Raw genomic sequence first — 16,123 nt, 5'->3', positions numbered from 1 at the left:
GACTGAATCCATGAGTTGGGAATGTCCAGTCAATAACAAATTGGTACAAAAAATAAATAAATAGGACATGAGGAAATGCTCTAGTTTGCTAGCTGTAAAGCCAACCAGCAAAATAGATCCAAAATCATTCCACGGAGGGTCCATTGTACTTGATTGATGAATTAAGATCACGGATTAGTTAGGAATTCCCCTCACCTGGCTGTATAGCGCTTAATTGGACACAAATTGAAAGAAAAAGCACTGCCCTCAACGGAATGAATTGGACACCCCTTGCTCTAAGCAAATTAGTTCCTGTCGTCTGACACAGATATTGTTTATGTTGAAAAGGAGCATGTCAAATATGAAATAGACAAACAAAATCAGTGTTTTCTACCTCCTGTAGTGCTATAAATCCATTTACTTTCTTTGACAGTAACAAGCTCTCATTCGACTTAAGTGTGTAGGCGTTGAGTCCATGTACTGTAATAACAGATGAAGTGCTCCCAACCTGTCAGAGATTGACAGTTGTACGGGTGACAAGACATCTTAAAGATTAGATACCAAAAGGTTGATTATACAAAAAAGGGTGTGGCTCATAGTACCAGAATTGACAAACTTTTATTGAAATAAATACAAAATTAACAAATAAAGGAATGTGAGAAACTCAAACAATGTCTGCAACACTTGACTGTCTTATATAACACATATCATGAATATAACAAGTATCCTGAATTTAACAAAATGATAGATAATCAATTAGATGTTTTGTTAAACTGACCTAAAATTGGATTTAGAAGGTACACCTTTCAACATTTCTCAGAATGATCAAAAGTGAGGTATTCTCGAGTTTCTTCTTTCTGCCATTTAAAAGAATGTGACAGTTTCTGTCGACCAAGACAGTGTGGATCCCAGGGCCAGATAATACAGCATCTAGATTCAGCGCATACCCATCACTGGCACTGTCCCAGTAAAAGAACAAAAGCAGAATGCAAATAATTGCACAATCATATGCTTTAAAAATATAGGACCATATCACATTCGCTAATTTTAAATAACTTTGACCGATCATTCATAGAATTCTCATTTCAGAGTGCTCAATTTATATTTTGAATCATTACCATATTGGAGCAATTAACAATTTGTCTCTGGAAATAAATGGCCATATGCACATTTAAAAAGTGGTAAGTACTTTTCATATACAAATGTTTATTGTATAGTATTTGTCATAATTCTTCCAAGCAGTGACAGAACAGTGTGAGAAACTTATGGACCGTCACACTAAAGGTTGTGGCAGATAAAGCCATTTCCTTCCCACTTTTTTTTTTTACCAGTTCCAACAGGCACTGCCAGATATCCAGTTGCTTTTTGTGAGGTCCCACCGTGGAGGGTGCAGGCAATCACCAGAAAAAGTATTTGTCTTATCTAATTTCTGGCAGCTATGACAACTGACAAGGCGACACCTCCGATGGCTACAGCCGTGGCACCGAACAGCCATTTCCAGCTGACATCCTGGGGACAAAAGAAAACAAAATGTGAGGCGTTATGTTGACATGGAAGACTGTTTCCTCATTTTGAAATGCATTCAAAAGGTAAGACATCCATGTACACCTCAAAACATATTTTTCTGATCCCCAGCTGGTTTCAAATAACATTTTATGCTAGCATCAGTTTGTTGACATGAGCAGGTTAAGCCTCATGTGAGGACCGTCTCACCCATGATGACCTGGCCTGGTGTTTCTGCATGCCACCACTGCCTGGGTTGCCTAGCATCTTCTTGTACATGGCCTGCTCGGCGCCTTTCTGCTCAGAGTGCTTCTTCACCAGCTTGGAGAGTTCTGAGTGGATGGTCTACCCCAGGAGACAGCAAAGTGTGAGAATAAGCTGCAGGCGTACTACTCTACCCCCTTCCCACAATCACATAGCCTGTGTATATAAAAACACACTCACTGATGACAACCCATTCCCTATGCACCATAATAGTCAGGTGTTCTGTTAACTGCAGGTGGCTTGATTATTAGCAATTGATGCGATTGTAAAATGAATATTCGTGCCAATACAAATCCAGCCAACAAAAGGGTAGTAAGTTAACAGCTTCCCTGCATGAGGCAGCCCCCTCATATCAAGTCTTAGTCATTCGTCTCAAGGGTTTGTGAGTGGGAAATTTAGGACATTTTCACAGTACTGGCCAAAATGTCCATTACAGCTTCCAAGGAGCCACTTACAAGCACTGTGTTGTGGACAGAGGAGGGTATAGTTTGGGCAAGTCTCCGCTCTTAGGGTTTCATCTCCCACTGCTGACAAGATTAAATGGGTGCTTCACAATATCAGGTTTCTATAGGGCCCCCCTTGGCATTCCCATGTTCAAATCAGCCGATACTTCATGTAAACAATAGTAATGTTTGAGGACAGAAATTACATAACTGCTGCAGTTCTTGTCATCTTTCCCCATTTTACAAAAACGTTTGTATTGAGAAAATAAAGGAAAATTGTGTTAATTAAATTAATGAATTCAGACAAGAAAACCCTAACATCCTTCAAATTAAAAGTAGGGAGTGGACCACAATTTTTGCATATAAATATGGAATCTTCTAATCTGGACCATTGAGATTCTACTTGTAAATGGTTTACTGCTCCTAATCTAAAACACTTCAGCAAAAACACCACCATAAACATTCCCAGGCAGCCACACTTGAGATGGTGTAACCAACTCTGTGGTGCACCCTGCAGCCCAGTTCAGAATGCAAGAGCTTGTCTAATGCTAATAGAAAATGTCAACATATGAACAACTACCAGCCCAACACACTCATGCACTACATTAGTGTCCAAGAAGAAGAAAAAAAACTGTATGGGACAATTGTACAAGGCATTCTGTCAGAGCATGATTTCACATTGGTGTGTTGGACTGAAAAAATACTGAGGCGGCAGGAGTGAGTGGGATGGTGGGGGGGGGGGTCATGAGTGTTAAGTATTAACATGCAGATGGTCCAAGTAGCAAACGCGCTGTGGTTCGCCCTGGTTCTCCCTGTGCAGGGAGCAACATGTCTAAGCAATGCTTAGATATCACCTGGGCATCGATAAACCAACCTATTTACAGCAACAACACGAAATCAGATCCACCAAAATGATGAGTCTGCAGTCCACCTGGTTTCCTTCATCACCAATATTAGAGAATATGGCACCACCTGGTGGATGTCAGAAAGAACTGCAAAAACATGTGGTCCTGAGAATTTGTTTTCATTCCACATCTTTCTAAATAATGATTTTGTGAATGTTGAGTACAGTACCTTGTTGCTTGGCTCCAACTTCAGGGCCATCTTCAAATTCCTTATAGCGTCAGCATATTCTCCTTGCAAGGCCAATACCTACAGATACAGAAGTCCATGGTGATCTTTTCAGACATGCACACTCAAATCCACACATTCAGTTGTGTGATACCTACCTTGCCTTTGCGGAATAGGGCTTTGATGTTGTCTGGCTGGTGGGCCAGCACTGAAACACAGGACCGTAGTGCTGCTTCGTAGTGATCCAACTTGAGCTGGGCAGCTGCCATGTTGTTTAGACACTTCACCTTAATGTCCATCAGCTCCTCCTCTTCCTCCGGGCTAATGTCCACTGAAACAGCAGTCACACACACCATCAGTTGGAGCCACGTGACGCCTAGTTTGATACGTGTCATTTCAGGTCACAACTTGCAGACTTGTTGACGTGCTGCTGTGCGTTTTGTTTCCAACCTTGCTACCTGACAACTTCACGGTTTTTACTAACCGTTTATATTTTTAGTTTAATTGCAGTCGCTGTACTCATAATATACAAGAGAAAGATTGCCTTACGGCGAGGATAGCTGAGCTGCAAGCCCAGCTTCAGATGCAATCGTTAGGCAAGGGTAATTTCAGTGTAGGAAAGGTTGTAACCAGTAAGTACAGATAATAGTATAAATCCCCTCGGACAGTCCCCGCAGCCGGACAACTTTCTCATGGCTGTTTTCTGGCCCTCCCAAAAGATAGAATTTGTAGATAATTGGCCCTCTTTCTGGGACTCACCCACAAACAGGACCAAGCCTGGCCTGTTGAGGAGTGATGGACTCCATCCTAGGTGGAGGGGGGGCTCTCATCTTATCTATGAACATAGACAGGGCTCTAACTCCCCTAGCTCCACAATGAGATAGGGTGCAGGCCAGGCAGCAAGCTGTTAGCCAGCCTGCCAGCTTAGTGGAGTCTGCCACTAGCACAGTCAGTGTAGTCAGCTCAGCTATCCCCATTCAGACCGGTCTATGCCTCGACCTAGGTTGGGAAAAACTAAACATGGCGGTGTTCGCCTTAGCAATCTCACTAGAATAAAGACCACCTCCATTCCTGCCATTATTGAAAGAGACTGAACCTCCCTCACTTCCAAGGCAGTTATAGTAAATTAACTAATCACTGATCATAATCTTGATGTGATTGGCCTGACTGAAACATGGCTTAAGCCTGATGAATTTACTGTGTTAAATAAGGCTTCACCTCCTGGTTAGTGACCATATCCCCCGCGCATCCCGCAAAGGTGGAGGTGTTGCTAACATTTATGATAGCTCATTTCAATTTACAAAAAAAAAAATGTTTTTGTCTTTTGAGCTTCTAGTCATGAAATCTATGCAGGCATAGTCAATCACTTTTTATAGCTACTGTTTACAGGCCTCCTGGGCCATATACAACATTCCTCACGGAGTTCCCTGAATTCCTATCGGACCTTGTAGTCATAGCAGATAATATTCACATTTTTGGTGACTTTAATATTCACATGGAAAAGTCCACAGGCCCACTCCAAAAGGCTTTCGGAGCCATCATCGACTCAGTGGGTTTTGTCCAACATGTCTCCGGACCTACTCACTGCCAGTGTCATACTCTGGACCTAGTTTTGTCCCATGGAATACATTTTGTGGCTATTAATGTTTCTTCAATACCCTAGACGCAGTTGCACCCCTAAAAACTAAAAACATTTGTCATAAGAAACTAGCTCCCTGGTAAACAGAAAATACCCGAGCTCTGAAGCAAGCTTCCAGAAAATTGGAACGGAAATGGTGCCAAGTCTTCGGACTAGCTTGGAAAGACAATACCGTGCAGTATCGAAGAGCCCTCACTGCTGCTCGATCATCCTATTTTTCCAACTTAATTGAGGAAAAAAAAGAACAATCCAAAATTGTATTTTGATACTGTGGCAAAGCTAACTAAAAAGCAGCATTCCCCAAGAGAGGATGGCTTTCACTTAAGCAGTAATAAATTAATTAATTAATTAATTTCTTTGAGGAAAAAAAATCATGATCATTAGAAAATAAATTATGGACTCTTCTTTAAATCTGCGTATTCCTCCAAAGCTCAGTTGTCCAGAGTCTGCACAACTCTGCCAGGACCAAGCGTGACACTCAAGTGTTTTAGTACTATATCGACACAATGAAGAAAATAATCATGGCCTCTAAACCGTCAAGCTGCATACTGGACCCTAATTCCAAATAAACTACTGAAAGAGCTGCTTCCTGTGCTTGGCCCTCCGATGTTGAACATAATAAACGGCTCTCTATCCACCGGATGTGTACCAAATGCACTAAGTGGCAGTAATAAAGCCTCTCTTGAAAAAGCCAAACCTTGACCCAGAAAATATTTTAAAAACTATCGGCCTATATGGAATCTCCCATTCCTCTCAACAATTTAAAGAAAAAGCTGTTGCGCAGCAACTCACTGCCTTCCTGAAGATAAACAATGTATATGAAAAATGCTTCAGTCTGGTTTTAGACCCCATCATAGCACTGAGACTGCACTTGTGAAGGTGGTAAATGACATTTTAAATGGCGTCAGACCGAGGCTCTGCATCTGTCCTCGTGCTCCTAGACCTTAGTGCTGCTTTTGATGCCATCGATCACCACATTCTTTTGGCGATATTGGAAACCCAAATTAGTCTACACGGACAAGTTCTGGCCTGGTTTAGAGCTTATCTGTTGGAAAGATATCAGTTTGTCTCTGTGAATGGTTTGTCCTCTGACAAATCAACTGTAAATTTCGGTGTTCCTCAAGGTTCCGTTTTAGGGCCACTATTGTTTTCACTATACATTTTACCTCTTGGGGATGTCATTCAAAAACATAATGTTAACTTTCATTGCTATGCAGATGGCACACAGCTGTACATTTCAATGAAACATGGTGAAGCCCCAAAATTGCCCTCGCTGGAAGCATGTGTTTCAGACATAAGGAAGTGGATGGCTGCAAACTTTCTACTTTTAAACTCAGATAAAACAGAGATGCTTATTCTAGGTCCCAAGAAACAGAGATCTTCTGTTGAATCTGACAATCTTGATGGTTGTACAGTCGTCTCAAATAAAACGGAAGGACCTCGGCATTACTCTGAACCCTGAGCTCTCTTTTGACAAACATATCAAGACTGTTCCAAGGACAGCTTTTTTCCCATTTATGTAACATTGGAAAAATCAGAAATTTTGTCCACAGATTATGCAGAAAAAAATAATCATGCTCTTGTTACTTCTAGGTTAGACTACTGCAATGCTTTACTTTCCAGCTACCCTGATAAAGCACTAAATAAACTTCAGTTAGTGCAAAATACAGCTGCTAGAATCCTGACTAGAACTCAAAGATTTGATCATATTACTCCAGTGTTAGCCACCCTAAATTTGCTTCCTGTTAAGGCAAGGGCTGATTAGGGTTTTACTGCTAAACTAAAGCATTAAATGGGCTTGCTCCTACCCATCTTTCCGATTTGGTCCTGCCGTACATACCTACACGTACGCTACAGTCACAAGATGCAGGCCTCCTAATTGTCCCTAGAATTTCTAAGCAAACCGCTGGAGGCAGGGCTTTCTCCTATAGAACTAAATTTTTATGGAATGGTCTGCCTACCCATCTGAGAAACGCAGTCTCAACCTTTAAGTTTTTACTGAAGACTCATTTCTTCAGTGGGTCCTATGATTGAGTGTAGTCTGGCTCAGGAGTGTGAAGGTGAACGGAAAGGCACTGGAGCAACGAACCACCCTTGCTGCCTCCGCCTGGCCGGTTCCCCTCTCTCCACTGGGATTCTTTGCCTCTAACGACTATTACAGGGGCTGAGTCACTGGCTTACTGGTGCTCTTCCATGCCGTCCCTAGGAGGGGTGCATTACTTGTGTGGATGGAGTCACTGACGTGGTCTTCCTGTCTGGGTTGGCGCCCCCCTTGGGTTGTGCCGTGGCGGAGATCTTTGTGGGCTATACTCAGCCTTGTCTCAGGATGGTAAGTTGGTGGTTGAAGATATCGTTCTAGTGGTGTGGGGGCTGTGCTTTGGAAAAGTGGGTGGGGTTATATCCTGCATGTTTGGCCCTGTCTGGGGGTATCATCGGATGGGGCCACAGTGTCTTGTGACCCCTCCTGTCTCAGCCTCCAGTATTTATGCTGCAGTAGTTTGTGTCAGGGGGCTAGGGTCAGTCTGTTATATCTGGAGTATATCTCCTGTCTTATCCGGGGTCCTGTGTGAATTTAAGTATGCCCTCTCTAATTCTCTCTCTCGGAGGACCTGAGCCCTAAGACCATGCCTCAGGACTACCTGACCTGATGACTCGTTGTCCCCAGTCCACCTGGCCGTGCTGTTGCTCCAGTTTCAACTGTTCTGCCTGCGGCTATGGAACCCTGACCTGTTAACTGTGATTACTATTATTTGACCATGCTGGTCATTTATGAACATTTTAACATCTTGGCCATGTTCTGTTATAATCTCCACCCCGTAGAGCTAGAAGAGGACTGGCCACCCCTCATAGCCTGGTTCCGCTCTAGGTTTCGGCCTTTCTAGGGAGTTTTTCCAAGCCACAGCTGCACCTGTTTGGGGTTTTAGACTGGGTTTCTGTACAGCACTTTGATATATCAGCTGATGTAAGAAGGGCTTTATAAATACATTAGATTTGATTAGTAAATTCCAGGGAGTCTTGTGTCCAGGCCCATCCAAAAACAGTGCTTTCGCAAATAACAAAAAATAAATAAATATGTCACTACGGTCACCTTTAGAGCTGGACTCTGTGATCTGCAGGGCAAAGCCATAAGAGTTTACAGCGAAGGCGTAGTCTCCTCTCTGGTAGTAGACATTCCCCCTCTCCCTCTTCTGCCCAGCCAGGGCAACCCTCTCCTGGGGGGAGAGGAGCTCAAGGTCGGGGGCCTCAGTGGCATCCAGCAGCTGTACCTCCAGGGCCAGATCAGCACTGGGAAGCACCTCAGGGGCAAGGCTGCCAGTAGAGACAGTGGTGGAGGCCAGGGCAGGGAGCACACAATCAAAGAGCAAAGTCAGGTCGTGTACTAGAAGCAGTGAGCTCAAGACAGCAGCATTCCAATCACAGCTCTTTCTTAAAAAAGGGAAGAGTGCTGAGGAGTTTAGCTCCCATTAAGAGGAACACAAGTTAACCCTTGTGTTGTCTTAAGTGTAAAAAAAATGACCCACCACTGTTTAACCTTCTTGGGATAGGGGGCAGTATTTTCACTTTTGGATTAATAGCGTACCCAGACTGAACTGCCTCCTACTCTGTCCCAGTTGCTAATATATGCATATTATTATTAGTATTGGATAGAAAACACTGAAGTTTCTAAAACTGTTTGAATGATGTCTGAGTATCACAAAACAGGAAGTGAAATCTATTTTCAAAACAGTACCTTTTGAAATCCCAGTGATATAAATGAGGATGCACTTCCTAGGGCTTCCACTAGATGGCACCGTCTTTAGAAACTGGTTTGAGGATTCTACAATAAAGGAGGGGGTCATAATAGCTCTTTGAGTGAGTGGTCTGGCAGAGAGACTCTGTCTCATGACGCGCGCTCCCGACAGAGTTTGCTCTCGTTCCAATGCTTTTCATCAGACAATGAAATTCTCTGGTTGGAACCTGATTGCTGATTTATGTTAAAAACATCCTAAAGATTGATTGCATACATCATTTGACTTGTTTCTACGGACTGTAACGGAACTTTGAGTTTGTCTGGAGGAAGTGCTCACGCCTCACGAAGATGGATTACTGGCCTGAACACGCTAACAACAAGTGGCTAAATGATGGGCTTTATGGAACAAATCAGTAATTTATTGTCTAACTGGGATTCCTGGGAGTGCCTTCTGATGAAGATCAAAGTTAAGTGAATATTGTGTTTTTTCTAGCTTCTGATGACGCCAAAATGGCGGATATTCCTCTGGCTGTTTTGGGTTCTGAGCGCCGTTCTCAGATTATGCTTTTTCCGTCAAGTTTAAAAAAAAATCTGACACGGCGGTTGCATTAAGGAGAAGTCTATCTTTAATTCTGTGAATAACAATTGCATCTTTTATCAATGTTTATTATGAGTATTTCGGCAAAATCACTGGATGTTTTGGAATCAAAACATTACTGCACGTAACACGCCAATGTAGACTGAGATTTTTGAAAAGAAATATGCACATTACCGAACCAAACATACATGTATTGTGTAACATGATGTCCTAGGAGTGTCATCTGATGAAGATCAAAGGTTAGTGATTAATTTGATCTATATTTCTGCTTTTTGTGGCTCCTACCATTGGCTGGAAAATGGCTGTGTGTGTTTGAGACTTGACTCTGACCCAAAATAATCATGTTGTGCTTTTGCTGTAAAGCATTTTTTAAATTATTATTATTTTTTTTAAATCAGACACGATGGGTAGATTAACAAGATGTTTATCTTTCATTTGCTGTATTGGACTTGTTAATGTGTGAAAGTGACATATTTACAAAAAAATATTTTTGAATTCCGCGCACTGCCTTTTTCAGCGGAATGTTGTCGAGCCCTAGAAAGCTTAACAGAGAAATCCCCCTAAATTATATTTTTTCAACTTGAAATTTGATCACTTTTCCTAGTGACCCCAACATTTAAAAAAATGAAACGTTGCCTCTGTTCATGTTTCCATTAAAGATGTACACCACCAGGGTACAAAGATTGTCTTATGGTTATTTTTGACCCAGCAGTTTTAAAATAATTTACACCACAAAAACACACAAAATTTAGATTGTGGTAAATCAGTAGCACACAGACTAAATGAAAACTTTGTGCATGTGCAGGATCCCCCCTCCACATGATTCAAGTTCACAGACAAAATAAACATGGTTTACTAATGTGGAATGCAGTCAGAGGCTATGAAGGTGCTGCAGATGACAGCCCACCTCCTCAGTTCTCTTTGCTGAAGCCATAAGTGCACAACAGGTCATAGAGCTGATGTTTTCAGATGTCCAGGAGGAAGAAGAGAACAATGATTTAGAAGGTGTCTGAAGAAGATGCGGAATAATACAACCCAGAGCACGATGCATCATCTTCAGATGAAGAAGAAATATACAAGCTGAAGGAGACATTTGTCAAAGAATAGGAAAATATGGCCAGGACATTGCCTCATCATTCTACATGTTCACCACACCAGCCATCGAAAAAAAGAAAAATCAGTCTGGAGATTACAAATGGAGGGTTCCCGTAAATATGGAGACAACTGGAAAAGGATGGATGAGATTGACCTGCGTGCCTACATAGGGCTTCTAATCTTAGCGGGTGTGTATAGGTCCAGAGGCGAGGCTACATGTCGTCTCTGGGATGCAGAGAGTGGAAGGGCGATTTTCCGTGCCACTGAAAGTCTTTCACACTTTCTCAAGAATGCTACGATTTGATAACCGTGAGTCAAGTCGTGCGGGAGACAAACTGGCGGCCATAAGAGACGTTTAGGAGAAGTTGGGGGAGCGTCTGCCATACATCTACAACCCTGGGCCTGAAGTAACAGTGGATGAGCAACTGGTTCCATTCAGAGGTACATTTTTATTTTCATATCTGTAATGCAAGTGATTTTCACTGTTAATTGTATTATGTATTGCTGTAATAGCACTGATTTATGTGATTATGTTCTGTGACACTGATACTAATCTCTTGTCAAAAGGTCACTGTCCTTTCCAGCAGTATATGCCCAGCAAAGTACAGCATCAAGATATGGGTAGCCTGTGACACACAATCCAGCTACGCTTGGAAGATGCTAGTCTACACAGGGAAGCCAACCAGCGAAGGCCAGGAGAAGAACCAGGGGATGCGGGTTGTGCTTGATGAGGCCTGGAGAAGAACCAGGGGATGCGGGTTGTGCTTGATGAGGCCTGGAGAAGAACCAGGGGATGCGGGTTGTGCTTGATGAGGCCTGGAGAAGAACCAGGGGATGCGGGTTGTGCTTGATGAGGCCTGGAGAAGAACCAGGGGATGCGGGTTGTGCTTGATGAGGCCTGGAGAAGAACCAGGGGATGCGGGTTGTGCTTGATGAGGCCTGGAGAAGAACCAGGGGATGCGGGTTGTTCTTGATGAGGCCTGGAGAAGAACCTTGATGAGGCCTGGAGAAGGGATGCGGGTTGTGCTTGATGAGGCCTGGAGAAGAACCAGGGGATGCGGGTTGTGCTTGATGAGAAGAACCAGGGGATGCGGGTTGTGCTTGAGAAGAACCAGGGGATGCGGGTTGTGCTTGATGAGGCCCGGAGAAGAACCAGGGGATGCGGGTTGTGCTTGATGAGGCCCGGAGAAGAACCAAGGGATGCGGGTTGTGCTTGATGAGGCCCGGAGAAGAACCAGGGGATGCGGGTTGTGCTTGATGAGGCCCGGAGAAGAACCAGGGGATGCGGGTTGTGCTTGATGAGGCCCGGAGAAGAACCAGGGGATGCGGGTTGTGCTTGATGAGGCCCGGAGAAGAACCAGGGGATGCGGGATGTGCTTGATGAGGCCCGGAGAAGAACCAGGGGATGCGGGTTGTGCTTGATGAGGCCCGGAGAAGAAACAGGGGATGCGGGTTGTGCTTGATGAGGCCCGGAGAAGAACCAGGGGATGCGGGTTGTGCTTGATGTGACAGATGGACTGAGGGTGCACAATGTCACGTGTGACAATTTCATCACCTCTTATAAACTCAGCCAGCAGCTCTTGAAGAGGAAGATCACCATGGTTGGCACAGTTAGAAAGAACAAGCTTGAGCTCCCCCCTGCACTCCTCGCAACAAGGGGGAGAGAGGCCTTATCAAATTTTGCCTTCACCCCCACCACCACTAGTTTCTTACCTCCCAAAGAGGAACAATAATGTGGTCCTCCTGAGCACACTGCACAAAACGGCTGAGATCAGTGATCGTGAGGACAGGAAGCCAGCCATCATCCTGGACTACAACAAAGGTGGCGTGGACAACCTGGACAAGGTGATTGGAACTTATAGCTGCAGGGGGATGATGACTAGAGGCCAGCGGGAAATCTTCCATAACATCATTGATGTGTCCTCATACAAAGCCTTCGTGATATGGAACAAGATCAAGCTGTTCAGGAGGCTGAATATTGGCCTGAGGCTGCAGCAGGCAAGATGAGGAGATGACAATTCTGCCCCCCAAAGAAGGACTGTAAAACAAATACTATGTGCTGCACATGTGAGAAATACATCTGCAAAGTCCATGCACAAACACTTGCACACATGTGCTAATTAGAGTTGATTGATGTTCTTCACATTTTTTTTTGTTGTATCTATTACCTTATTTTATTGTTGTTGTTTATACACCTTGTAGGTGGGGGCAATGGTTCCGAAAATGGGAGAAGACTCTGTACAGTGCCTTGCGAAAGTATTCGGCCCCCTTGAACTTTGCGACCTTTTGCCACATTTCAGGCTTCAAACATAAAGATATAAAAATGTATTTTTTTGTGAAGAATATTTTTATTTTTTCAAACTTTTTATTTTTTTATATCCAATAAATGTCATTCCACTTCATGATTGTGTCCCACTTGTTGTTGATTCTTCACAAAAAAATACAGTTTTATATCTTTATGTTTGAAGCCTGAAATGTGGCAAAAGGTCGCAAAGTTCAAGGGGGCCAAATACTTTCGCAAGGCACTGTATTATGTAGTTGAATTCCTCATTGTACAGTATATAAGAATATATCATTATGTTGCAAAAAAGGTTCAAGACTTATTGTTTCCCTAAATAAAATACATTCAAAACTACTTTCTGCACATTTCTGCTACTTTCTTAGGCTATACAAGTGTCATCTATTGCAAAAAAATGTGTTTACACCTATGCAGTACCTTTAGCAATAATAATAAAAAACCTCTTATGACAGGTTTTGTAATAAAAACGAGTGGTGTCCACTGATTAAATGCAGCCTTTCTGCATTGTGAAGAGGGAAAACCCAGATATTCACAAAGTTTGATGAATGACAGGTTGTTTCTTCATGCAAAATAGATTTGGGGTTTAAAATTCAATTAGCCTGCTTTATTTGAGAGGTTTAGTGAAGGCGGGTCATTTTTTTGCCCCTTAGGAAAAGGGGAGTATACAGAATGTTAAGGCGACACCAGGGTTAATGATATCTAGTTTGACGTCATGAAGCATAGTGTTTTAGAGTTATCTTAGAATAGATGGCTTGTATGGGTAACAACAAAGAGACATGCCAGTGAAACCACAAAGAACCAGCAAGATTAAGAAACCCTCCATACCTCCCCAGGGCACCATATGCATATTTAGAGTCGGCTTGGACGAGGGCTGTCTCCCCCATTTCCATGAGCTGCACTGTGAGATCCAGAGCCTGCGAGAAAGCACACAAGAGTTAAAACCGGATAGTTCTACTTCTCATCTTAAATCAAATATCAAAGTTGGAGGCATTGCTGGTGGATAAAAGCAACACTGAACTTGAAACATAAATTTGTTCCATTTACATTTCTCATATCTACTCACATCACTGCATTGTATAGAATCAGATCAGATTTGCCGTCACTTAAAATGCTAAGTAGAATGTACCTGGATGACATCACCATCTCCCAGAGTGAAAGACAGCTCCGGTTGCTCTTCTAGAAGAGTCCCATCAGCCAGTGAAGTCTTCAGGTGAATCACGACATTCTGGCCTTTTGTGGGCCTGCTGTCTGGCCCATTCCCTGCCCGCAGAACTTTCTTCCTTAGCTGGCCATTACCTGCAAATAGATAAGTGAGAATAAGCTTAACCAAATGGTGACGACTGTCAATACGTGACCATTGTCATTTTTCTTTGACCCATAGTAAATATAAGGGTTATTTTGTTACCTAGTATATCCATCCACTCATCTCCTAGAGATGAAGGGCTAGCATTTTGGTCCTCTGCAGGCTCCTTTTTAGTCTTCTTCCCACCCCCAGCATCTTCCAAAGGAGGAGGGTCATCATCAATTTCATCATCATCCAACATCTCAAAGTCTTCCCCACTGTCCAGCAGCGATGCTTTCCCTGTTAGAATCATCTGTGGGTTATCACCTGCACCAGTCACCTCCTCTTTGTCAGTCATCTGTTGAAATGTCAATGTGATTTAGAAATACAGCAGAGAAAAGACAAGCATGTTTTGGTAAACAGCATAAACTGTGCCTTTCAAATAAAGGGGTGTTATTGGCTATACACACTGGAATTATACAGTGCATCTTGTTTAGAAAGAATGGATTGCTGTGGTTAGACCAGCTTCATCTATGATTCTGGGTCTGGTAACGTTAGCTCGTCACCATAACAGTGAAGACGCATTGCGTTTCAAAACAAAACGTTCGAAAACAGCCAGTTAGCTAGCTTGCTACAGTAGCTAGTTTAGTTAGTTAGCGATACATGTTCAGGATTTCAGTGAGTGTTTCGAATACTTTGAGAAGTTTGTTGCTGTGAGTTAGCTAGCGACCAAGCTTGCCTGCTAGAAGGATAGCTAGTTAGTTGCTATCTTATACAAAATTACCCCTCTGTAATTGTGTGCTTCATGTTTATTTTAACGATGCTACAGTGAGTACCCTTACCTTATGATATGCTTGATAAAAGGACAGAATGCCTGATCGAAGAGTTTGTGACAATAGCTAGCTTTGCTTGATGCTTCTGTCATGCGATTGCAGACTCTTCCTGAGTTCACCTTGGGCCTAAACCAATAACCTAATTTAGCAGGCGTAGGAAGACTTGGCCTAACATCGTTCCTTTATTTCTATTGGCTCATCCTCTGTAAGCGATTACGCGATTGGTAGATCCAGATGACAGTCAAACAGATTCATTGGCTGTTCAAACCAATTATATAAACCCTGGATTGCTGATGCTCTGCATTGACAAATGAGAGGCTTTGAAGCCACCAGTCACCATATCGAACCCCACAGTGGAGGTGTCATTACCCGTAAAACATAGCAGTCAAATAGGGAAATGGTTACATACATTTTTCCCATAGGGAATTTTTGAAACAATTAAATTAAGGGCTGTTTCACGTCGGCTTACCCTGGTTTTGATAACCACGTAAATCGCTTTCGGACAAGGTGACTTTTATCAATATATTCGGCTCTATTTAATTTGATTCGAAAATGTTAATTAGCGTTAAAGTAGACATCATACAAAACTACAAATCCATGCAAGCTCCTGCACGTCAGGACACCTTTGCTAACAGGTATTGAATTGTGTCAATTAAAAACTTGCACAAGACTGTTCACAGAATTGTCCATTTAAAGAAATGGTGCCAATTTATTCATTACTATGTTTAGCTAGCATTAGATAGTTAATAGTTTACCTTTACCCCGATTCAGCAGTCTCATCATGGCATTTGTAGTTCTTTATGATAGCCATATCAGCAGCTATTTACATATATATTTTCAAAATGTTTATTTAACCTTTATTTATCTAGGAAAATCAGTGAATTAAGAACAAATATACATTGACAGCCTACCGTGGAACAGTGGTAGGCTTGTTCAGGGGCAGAACGACAGACTTTTACCATGTCAGCTCAGGGATTAGAGGCAGCAACCTTTCATTTACTGGTCCAACACTCTAACCACTAGGCTACCTGCCGCATTTAATTTTTGGGGGGTATATACAGGTGAATATATTGTTAAAAGTTACCTTATCCTAGAGAGATTTACAGTTATCAAAACGTCACAACAGGTTAAGCCAACACGAAGAAGCAGTCCTCCATAGGAATGAATGGAATTGAACAGTATTTTAAATAAATCTAAATGAAGGACAAAATTACATGTATTTAATAATGTTTGGTGTATACCACACCTCTGGTCTTACTTACATATACCACACCTCTGGTCTTACTTACATATACCACACCTCTGGTCTTACTTACATATACCACACCTCTGGTCTTACTTACATATACCACACCTCTGGTCTTACTTATATATACCACACCTCTGG

General features: G+C 42.6%; 1 protein-coding gene across 6 annotated transcripts; it reads right to left on the bottom strand.

The window, feature by feature from the left end:
- Positions 1-578: 578 nt before the first annotated feature.
- On the bottom strand, positions 579-14,904 carry LOC123997066 (peptidyl-prolyl cis-trans isomerase FKBP8-like). 6 transcript variants are annotated; one of them, XM_046301046.1, is made up of 9 exons: positions 14,746-14,904; positions 14,027-14,261; positions 13,748-13,917; positions 13,447-13,535; positions 7,988-8,208; positions 3,419-3,591; positions 3,264-3,341; positions 1,693-1,827; positions 579-1,488 (listed from the first exon to the last, which is right to left on the bottom strand). In XM_046301046.1, exons 2-9 carry the CDS (start codon positions 14,259-14,261, stop codon positions 1,402-1,404), a joined length of 1,188 nt encoding a protein of 395 aa, XP_046157002.1. In that variant the 5' UTR covers positions 14,746-14,904; the 3' UTR covers positions 579-1,401. The 6 variants fall into 6 exon arrangements, 5 of the variants coding, with proteins under 5 accessions (XP_046157002.1, XP_046157005.1, XP_046157003.1 ...); XR_006832082.1 differs by lacking the exon at positions 579-1,488 and adding an exon at positions 3,064-3,181 and having other exon boundaries at positions 1,692-1,827; XM_046301049.1 differs by lacking the exon at positions 579-1,488 and adding an exon at positions 3,064-3,161 and having other exon boundaries at positions 1,692-1,827.
- Positions 14,905-16,123: the final 1,219 nt, after the last annotated feature.

This window comes from Oncorhynchus gorbuscha, linkage group LG15, assembly GCF_021184085.1.
Source record: "Oncorhynchus gorbuscha isolate QuinsamMale2020 ecotype Even-year linkage group LG15, OgorEven_v1.0, whole genome shotgun sequence".
In the NCBI taxonomy this organism is placed as follows: domain Eukaryota; kingdom Metazoa; phylum Chordata; class Actinopteri; order Salmoniformes; family Salmonidae; genus Oncorhynchus; species Oncorhynchus gorbuscha.
This window is presented reverse-complemented; position numbering and strand designations above follow the sequence as displayed.

Coding starts and splice junctions, on each gene's coding strand:
- LOC123997066 (XM_046301046.1), bottom strand. CDS start 14,261: ATGACTGACAAAGAGGAGGTGACTGGTGCAGGTGATAACCCACAGATG. Junction 8,209..13,446: donor GCATATGGTGCCCTGGGGAG/GTATGGAGGGTT, acceptor CTCTACTGGCAG/CCTTGCCCCTGAGGTGCTTC. Junction 1,828..3,263: donor AGTTGGAGCCAAGCAACAAG/GTACTGTACTCA, acceptor CTCCTGGGGTAG/ACCATCCACTCAGAACTCTC.